This window comes from Narcine bancroftii, chromosome 1 (assembly GCF_036971445.1).
Source record: "Narcine bancroftii isolate sNarBan1 chromosome 1, sNarBan1.hap1, whole genome shotgun sequence".
Classification (NCBI taxonomy): domain Eukaryota; kingdom Metazoa; phylum Chordata; class Chondrichthyes; order Torpediniformes; family Narcinidae; genus Narcine; species Narcine bancroftii.
Genome location: NC_091469.1, coordinates 167,046,782 through 167,056,453, shown reverse-complemented (window position 1 = coordinate 167,056,453; position 9,672 = coordinate 167,046,782). Strand labels below are relative to the sequence as shown.

General features: G+C 52.1%; 1 protein-coding gene across 1 annotated transcript in view; it reads left to right on the top strand.

Annotated features, from left to right (window-relative positions):
* The first annotated feature begins 1,645 nt into the window (after positions 1 to 1,645).
* Positions 1,646 to 9,672, top strand: part of LOC138736096 (zinc finger protein 850-like) — a 50,602-nt gene continuing 42,575 nt past the window's right edge. Inside the window, 2 exon segments of the mRNA XM_069885011.1 lie at positions 1,646 to 1,920; positions 4,847 to 6,875. Coding sequence (XP_069741112.1) covers positions 5,768 to 6,875 — 1,108 coding nt within the window. The 5' untranslated portion in view covers positions 1,646 to 1,920; positions 4,847 to 5,767.

Below are 9,672 nucleotides of genomic sequence, written 5' to 3'. Positions count from 1 at the left end.
CTCTGTCCATAATTGCTTTCTTTCCAGGAGACTTTCTTTTCCCCCAAGCTTTGCCCTTAGAAGCTGTACTCTTCCCATTCTGGTTTGCATTTGACTTGCTTTTGCACTTCTTTGCAAAGTGGTCTTTACCTCCATACTTTCTACAAACTTTGCCTTTTGCTGGGCAGCATGGGTCTTTTCCAAAATGACCTCTGTCTCCACATCTGTAACACTCCAAGTCATGTGTCGGCATATTTCTTGACTGGCAATGACTATGCGAGAGCCTATTTACTTGTTGACCAACTTTGTCTTTACTGGGCTGGCTTGAGTTATCTTTCAGTTTCAAGGTATGAAATTGCCCCTCAACAACCTCTAATGCAGCAGCAATTGCTAAAACATTGGTAATTTTCAACTCACCCCCTTTTTCCAGCAGTCGCTTTCTGAGTTTGTCTGATCTGCAGTGATGCACGACTTGATCCAATAACTGGTTGTACAAATCAGCTGCCACGTAATTGCATCCAACAGCCAGTTGTCACAATCTCGTCACGTACTGGGCGCCGTTTCCCCATCTTCCTGTTTTGTTTTGCGAAACAAATGGTGTTGAAATGTGGCATTCGGTGTCACCACATAGTGTGCATTAAATGCATCTGCAGATTTCTGGTATTCCTCCTTCCTTCCAGTGTTCAAAAGCGAACTGCAGGTCCTGTGGTGAAGAGAAATAACGCCCTCTGCTACGCTTTCTGCTCCGCTGTGCTCCCATCGAGAAATAAGCCACGACTGTCGGCGTAAGCTTTGAACTCTTTAAGCTATGCCTTCCACTTCACATTTACAGTGCTTGCACACCGCGAAGTGCTAGAAATTCAGCTCCTGTGACTGCCATGATGAAACGTTCCAGCTCAAAGCCACGGATTGAGAATCCAACATATTTCTCCTCGTCGCCAATGTCACATTTGTGGCCAAAACGTGAAATTGATAGCACCATCAGCACATGATTTACCCGTTGAACATCGGCATGTATTTATTTCTCTGCTTCCATTATTCCACCATTCTGCGCCTGCCTACATCGCCCGCATGCCCTCTGACCTCCAGTCAAGTTAATGGCTCAACCTCTATCTGCATACATCTCATGCATATTCATTATCATGACATCACCTTCTCCTCTTTAATTAATAACTGCACGACACGAACGTTATGAACTCGCTGGCCAGTTATTCCCAAACAATGAATAGACCAAGTCCTCAGGCCAGTTCCCCAAACAGTCTGAGTCCTGACCCACCCCCAATAGACTGAGGCCCCTCCAGTCCAGTGTCCAGTCCAGTCTCCCCCACCCCCCCCGTTGGCCCCAATAGGCCCGTTGGCCCCAATAGGCCCGTTTGCCGGCCTTTCGGCCCCAAACTGGCCCGGCCCCCTGCGGCTCCTCCACAACAAACTCGGCCCCGGAGCCACAGATCAGCAGTTCGGGCCCCAGCAGCTGCTCCCCGCCCTCATACATATTCATGAGCTTCAACCTGGACAGAACGGCCCCAAATCCCCGACTCACCCGCGAACCCTCCTCACACACAGGCTGCAGGATCCAACATGGCGGCTCGGCACGTGATCCTCACCGGCCAATCAGAGGGGCTGCACATACACCAGGCGGCCAGCAGGTGGAGCAGGGAACCACCAGTGATGTCACCACCTTCCCGGATCGATTCCCTGATGCCCCTCGTTTTCTTCCCCTCCCTCCCCTCTTTATCCCTTCTCCCCTTGTCCGGGGGCCGATCACACCCGCTAAAGGGTGGAGAATGCACTGTACGCACGCGCAGTGATGGCATGAGACATGAAGGCGTCCTCGCCCAGGCGTCGGTGCGTTGACGTCACCCCGCCAGCGGTCCGTCGCGCCGTTCCCTCGGTAACGTGCCGGTCCACGGAGGAGGCCGCGGCCTGAGCGCGGGGGTGGAGGTGAGACTGGTCCGGTGCCGAGCGGACTGTGGCTCGGCCCCGGATGAAGGAGCGGACGGGAGCAGCTCGGCACCTGTCCGTGAGGGAGGCAGGTCGGGCAGGTGGGACAGGGCCGGTTGGTCAACACAAGCGCTGCTTATCACGGGAGAACCCGGCTCGGGACCGTTCTCCCCGCCCCCGACCCGGGACGGCCCCCCTCCCCGCCCCCGACCCGGGACGGCCCCCCTCCCCGCCCCCCACCCGGGACGGCCCCCCTCCCCGCCCCCCACCCGGGACGGCCCCCCTCCCCGCCCCCCACCCGGGACGGCCCCCCTCCCCGCCCCCCACCCGGGACGGCCCCCCTCCCCGCCCCCCACCCGGGACGGCCCCCCTCCCCGCCCCCCACCCGGGACGGCCCCCCTCCCCGCCCCCCACCCGGGACGGCCCCCCTCCCCGCCCCCCACCCGGGACGGCCCCCCCCCCTCCCGCCCCGCACCCGGGACGGCCCCCCCCCCCTCCCGCCCCGCACCCGGGACGGCCCCCCCCCCCCTCCCGCCCCGCACCCGGGACGGCCCCCCCCCCTCCCGCCCCGCACCCGGGACGGCCCCCCCCCCTCCCGCCCCGCACCCGGGACGGCCCCCCCCCCCTCCCGCCCCGCACCCGGGACGGCCCCCCCCCCCTCCCGCCCCGCACCCGGGACGGCCCCCCCCCCTCCCGCCCCGCACCCGGGACGGCCCCCCCCCCCTCCCGCCCCGCACCCGGGACGGCCCCCCCCCCCTCCCGCCCCGCACCCGGGACGGCCCCCCACCCCTCCCGCCCCGCACCCGGGACGGCCCCCCCCCCTCCCGCCCCGCACCCGGGACGGCCCCCCCCCCTCCCGCACCCGGGACGGCCCCCCCCCCCTTCCGCACCCGGGACGGCCCCCCCCCCTCCCGCCCCGCACCCGGGACGGCCCCCCCCCCTCCCGCCCCGCACCCGGGACGGCCCCCCCCCCTCCCGCCCCGAACCCGGGACGGCCCCCCCCCCCCTCCCGCCCCGCACCCGGGACGGCCCCCCCCCCCTCCCGCCCCGCACCCGGGACGGCCCCCTCCCGCCCCGCACCCGGGACGGCCTCCCCTGCTCCTCCCCACGGATTTAAGGGGGGATCCCATGAGGAGGGAGGGAGTTGTCTTGATCCGCTGCTCACTGGGGGTTGAGAACGATAAGGGGTGGATTTTTCAGAAACATGTAAAAGGATGATAGGAGGCGGGAGGGTGTGGTCTACACCTCACCATTCTGGGAATTGGATTTAAGGCAGGCAGGGTGGAAGTGCTTCTTCCAGAGTGGAGTGGAATTCTCTGCCCAATGAAGTGTGGAGGGTGCCTCATTAAATGAATTTCAGACACAACTCCTTTGTGGAATAATAGAGAGGGTGAGGGGTGGCCTGATGGGTGTAAAGGTGATGAGAGACATTGATCATGTAGATGTTTGACACAAGGGTCCTCCTATTTCTTGTGTGTTGGTAAAACAGGGCAGAGATGAGGTTTCCATCAGATGATGAACTCAGCCAGGTGACGGTAACAGTGCAGTGTTGAATTGGAGATGGAGATAAAAAAAAACCTCTGCTGTGTCGCAGGAAGTTGAGGCTGTGCTGGGTCGAAACACAATGGCAGCATCTTCCCCAGATTCGCGTGTAGAAAATTTCTGCTCATCCACGTGTTGGCTGAACAGTGTGAGCCGCGGTCTGACAGAGTGAAGTGGTCCAGTGATGGGGCATAAGTACACGTGAAAAAGATCAGTGGACACGTGAAACCTGGTCTGGTGTCTGCAAATATGGTTAATCAGGGTCAGCGTTTCGATCAGAATTGGAGAGGGGACAGATAGCGGAGGGTCCGATGCAACTGGGCTTTTAGACTACTGTTACGAGCCCAAAGGACCCCAAAACCCAGCAGCAATAGACATTCACCAAGACAAGTCGTTATTTAAACAAAAGTTATTTTTAATTAACTTTAAATATGAAAACAGAATCAAACTTTAACATCTCTATACTTAACCAACCCAAATTAACCCCCTTCTAATTCTGAGCGCACCTATATGTAATGTGTCTGTAAATTTTAAGAAAAATTCTTTGGTTCACAGTTCAATCTCACTTCTCCTTCTTCCAAGTTCTCTGGTTGCAGGCAATTCTTGTTCTGTGCACAGATTTTAACATGTATAAAGTTCACCAGGCTTTGGTGCTTGGAAGATAAATGTTTATCGCTCAGGAAGGTTCTTGTAGGGTTTGCAGAAAGAGATTTGTTGTTCCAGGATTTCCTGGAACCACCAGTAGTCACCTCAATGTTTAATTGATGAAACTTGCCCCATCAGGGTTCTCCAGATGATGACCTCTTTCTCTCAGGCATATCACAGAGTTCCTTTCTGTTCCACTTATTCCAAGAGAAACATCAGACAGATAGCACTTCCAGCCATCCATTGCTCTGGAGCTTTCTGTTTCAACCAGCTTCCTGGCTTACACTGTTCAGCTGCTTTCAGTGTCACACACACATTGGCTGAGAGAGCTTGTTGAAATTGGTCTCACCTCTCTATCTCTCTCTCACTTGCAAAAAAAAACCCCACCTTCTTCAGCAAACCACAGGAGTTATCCTTCTCTTGGTCAAGCTGTTGTCTTAGATAAACAAAACCGATGAGTGACCTTTCTATGAGCATACTGTAGGTACTTTTAAACAGCCAGTTTTTCTCCTCCAAACAATGGTCTATTCATTTCATGATAACATTTCAATTAGCATTCTCCACAGATCCTGCAATGTTACTGAATACGTTCAGTATTTCAAATAAAATCTGTTTTAAAATGTCTGTATGTATGTAATCTACTCTAATTTTACCAAATGTATATACTCCATAACACTACAAATAAAAAGGGGTTTTAATCTAACCTGAAACAAAACTTATTTTTTATTTTTAATTTTAGGGATCCAGCACAGTAACAGACCCTTCCGGCCCATGAACCCGTACCACCCAACTACACCAATTAGCTGACAAACCCGTGAGGTTTTCTGTGGAGGCTGGGAGGAACCCACCCAGGTCATGGGGATAAGGTACAAACTCATTACAGATATCGCCAGAGTTGAACCCAGGTGCCTGGCACCGTAGTAACATTGCACTAGTCACTCCACTCTGCTGGAGGAATCAGTGGGTCGACCAGCATCAGTGGAAGAGAAAAAGAATCCTCAACATTGCAGGCCAGCACCTCCCAATGTCCCATCTCACGTTTATTCAAAATATTGCCTGATATGTTCCAAGGAGGCGCTGGGAAATAATCCTGGAATATTTATTCCACTATCAGCATTAACACAGTGACTGCTGTCGACATCGTTGACGGGAACTTTCTGGGCATTGATTGGCGGCCTGTTTCATCCATCGAGGCAGTCACGACAGGGGAGATTGATTTGGGAGACATGGGCCCGAGATCAGCTTTGTTTAAAGAAAATTGCTTAATGCTTTTCATGGCGATGAACATTACCCAGAAACCTCTTCAGCCAAGAACGTGCCGCATCAACGTGTGAAAGAAGGGAGCGTGCAGGCACGTAGCAAGTGACGACACCTGCACGTGAGCTACGCCAAAGCTCCCGGCGCTTTTCGGGGACCGAAGGTAATTTAGCACCGAGAGCAGAGCACACACTGGGTCCAAGAACGGAGTCCCCCATGGATCCAGGGCTTGCAATGCCCGGCGAGAGGATGCTTCTCCCTGGTTCTGGGCCCTCGTCCCATTGTTGATTTAACCCGTTGCCCAGCTCTCCACCAGCTACCATCAGGTTGAGCACGCTCTGTGTGCCCCAGGCCAAGACTGGATTGCTTTATCCCCTGACCACACCCTCTCCTCCCCACAGTGATGAACCCACTTCAGTGCTCCGACTGTGGGAAGAACTTTAAATGGTCAAGTGAGTTATTGAAACACCGACGGGTCCACACTGGGGAGAGGCCCTTTACTTGCCCTGAGTGTGGCAGGGGCTTCACCCAGACCTCAAGCCTCCTGACCCACCAGCGGGTTCATACCGGGGAAAAGCCGTTCGCCTGCCTTGAGTGTGAGAAGGCTTTTACCAACAGGTCCAACCTTCAGATACACCAGCGGGTCCACACTGGGGAGAGGCCCTTCACCTGTCCTGAGTGCGGCAAGGGCTTCAGCCAGCGATCTAACCTGCTGACCCACCAGAAGTTTCACAGCAGGGACAGGCCATTTGTCTGCCCCGAATGTGGGAAGGGCTTCATCCAGTCCTCTTACCTGCTGACCCACCAGCGGGTCCACACTGGGGACAGGCCATTCACCTGCCCCGAATGCGGTAAGGGCTTCACCTACTCCTCCAGCCTGCGGATGCACCAGAGGGGCCACACCGGGGAAAAGCCGTTCATCTGCCCAGAGTGTGGGAAGGGCTTCACTCTGTCCTCCCACCTGCTGACCCACCAGCGGGTCCACACTGGGGAGAGGCCCTTCACCTGCCCTGAATGTGGGAAGGGCTTCACCCAGACCTCCCACCTGCTGAGGCACCAGCGGGTCCACACTGGGGACAGGCCCTTCACCTGCCCTGAATGCGGCAAGGGCTTCACCCAGTTCTCCCACCTGCTGACCCACCAATGGGACCACACTGGGAAAAAGCCATTCACCTGCCCCGAATGCGAAAAGGGCTTCACCAACAGGTCTAACCTTGAGATACACCAGCGTGTCCACACCGGGGAGAGGCCCTTCACCTGTCCCGAGTGCAACAAGGGCTTCACCAAGACTTCCCACTTGCTCACCCACCAGCGAGTTCACACTAGGGAGAGGCCCTTCAGCTGCCCCAAGTGCGGCAAGAGCTTCACCCAGTCCTCCAACATGCGGAAGCACCAGAGAGTCCACACTGGGGAGAGACCCTTCTCTTGTCCCGACTGCAGCAAGGGCTTCATTCTGTCCTCACATCTGCTGACCCACCAGCGGGTCCACACCGGGGAGAGGCCCTTCACCTGTCCTGAGTGTGGGAAGGGCTTCACTCAGACCTCCCATCTGCTGTGGCACCAGCGGGTTCATACTGGGGAGAGGACCTTCAGCTGCGACAAGGCTTCACCCAGTCAGCCGGCCTGTTGAAGCACCAGCGGGTCCACAAGTGAGCCGGACATTGTTGCTGATCTAACCCCACACCCGTCATTCTAACCAGGGTGGGACTGTGTCCATCATCCTGTTTCTGTCCAGCTGATCTTTACAGCCTCTGTAACTATCCTGCAGCTTAATGTACTTGGCACATGCCAAATAAATGATCTGGACCTTGAACATCCAGTTGTCTGTTGAATAGTGAGGGCTGGACCTGGGCTTTAGTTAGAGTTATTTCACATGATCACAAGATAAAGGAACAGAAGCAGCCACTAGGCCCATCGAGTATGTTCCATGACTCGACACTATATTGAACTATACTCACACCGAGTTGCAATTTCCAGCCTTTTCCCCATAATCCCTTGTTGCCCCGATCAATTAGATATTTACCAATTTCCTGTTTAAATTCTCCCAGTGATCTGGCCTCCATTGCTGTATGAGGCAGTGAGTTCCACAGATCCATGACCCTCTGACTAAAGAAATTCTTCCTCCTCCTCTGTTTTAAATGGATAACTAATTTTAAAACTGTTTCCTCTTTTCCTTGATTCACCCACCAAGGGAAACATCTTATCTACATCCACTCTGTCAAAACCTTTCAAAATTCAAAATGTCTCTAAGAGATTCCCTCTCATTCTTAATGAATACAATTCAAGAGCTGCCAAACGTTCCTCATACGTTAGCCCTTGCATTCCAGGAATCAAAAGCCTTTTTAAAATTAAATATATAACATCTTTAACATCCCTCTGCCTATCCTACTTGAGATTTCTTCAAAAAAACTCTTAATAGGTTGGTCAGGCAGGATCTACTCTTTAAATAAGGAAGGATTATGAAGGTAAATTAGCACAAAGTATAAAAATATAGCATAAAAATTATAAATATATAAAACTGAAAAGGGTGACTAGAATCAACAATGTTCCCTTGAAAGGTGAGAAAGGTAGATTGACATTGAGTAATGAGGAAATGGCTGAGGCATTGAACAGATATTTTGTGTCAGTCTTCATGGTGGAAGACACGTCCAGCATGCCAAAGAGTGGCGATGGGGAAGTGAGGGCCTCGATAAAACAATTGTTACAAAAAAGGTAGTGATATAACCGTTTACAGCACGGAAACAGGCCATGTCGGCCCTTCAAGTCCGTACCGGTTCACTTGAACTACTCCACTAGCTCCTCCGCAAACTCCTGAGGAAGTAGAGGCTTTCTTCATGATGCCATTGGTGTGTTGGTTCCACGAAAAATCTTCCGAGATAATGACTCCCAAGAACCTCATCCCCTCAGACGTGAATACTGTGTTCGACCTAAGCTGCAGAGAGGTTGTGACCCTTATTCATGCTGATGCATTTTTATTACTTCACACCAAATTTTTACACATAATGTGGAAAAAATGCAATTTTTGGGCCAAAAAATAGGGGGTCGACTTTTACATGGGATATATGTAAAACATGGACCCTCTCCAATTCCAAGGAATTGAGAATGGGTCAAGTAAGTAATTGGGCCAAAAAAAAGGGAGTAACTTTTACATGGGATTGACTATTACACAAATATATGCCGCTGTATTTATTTTGCACTTTCTACTCTCCCTGTATCTAGACAGCCAAAGAAACATTTAGCAAAATGCTTTTTAAAAAGTGATAGATATTTTTTCTAACCTCAATTAAATTGGACCATACCTCAGAATAATGAGCAAACTAATGGGGCTGAAAGCAGATAAATCCCCTGGTCCCAATGGGATGCATCCAGGGAACTGAGGGAAATGGTGGGAGTTTTAGTCAATTTGTTCGTAGTCATTTACCAATATTCTCTGGATTTAGGGCAGGCCCCGGCAGATTTGAAGGCAGCAAATGTCACACCACTTTTGAAATAGGGATGTAGACAGAAGACGGGTAAATATCGGCCAGTTAGCTTAATGTCTGTAGTCAGGAAAATGCTTGAAGCTGTCATTAAGGATGAAATAGTGAGACATTTAGAACAAAGGGGTTCCATCAGGCAGATGCAGAAAGGGCAGGTCTTTGATAAACTTTCTGGAGTTCTTTGAGGATATAATGGGTGCGGTAGATAAAGAGGAACAGGTTGATGTAGTATATTTGGATTTCCAGAAAGCGTTTGATAAGGTGTCGCACAAGAGACTATCAATAAGATACAGATGAATGGAGTCGAGGAAGTATATTGACATGGTTTCAGGATTAGTTACATTATGAGGTCCTGTTTTAGTAAAATGTGATTATCACTGTTAGGGACAGTATAGATAGAAGGGACTGAATGCTCGCAGTTAACATTTAACAGAAGCACAACACAAGTCACAGCCCAGCAATAATTTGATACCATTGGAAGAACTGAGGGAAAGTTTGTCATCACCTGATCCAGAATTCAATACATTTGCAAAGACTGTTGGAGAGAAGACAGCTGTTTGAAGCAGCTCTTGTGACCAGCCATTCTATGGAATTCAGAGCAAAGCAGGCTCTGTGAATGACTGGGCCTTTTCGGTGGATTGGCCTGTGCCAGGAGGGGTTTTTTTGGGAAGCAAAGTGCTTCATTTTGATTGTGGCTAACAGTGAAGGTCACTTGGAGAGATGGCATCATTTTAAATGCGACTAGCAGTGAAGTTACTTGAAGAGACTGGTGCCAAGGTCTTGGAAGCTTCATGGAGGCAGCCCAGTTGAGTTTTGCTTACAAAAGGAC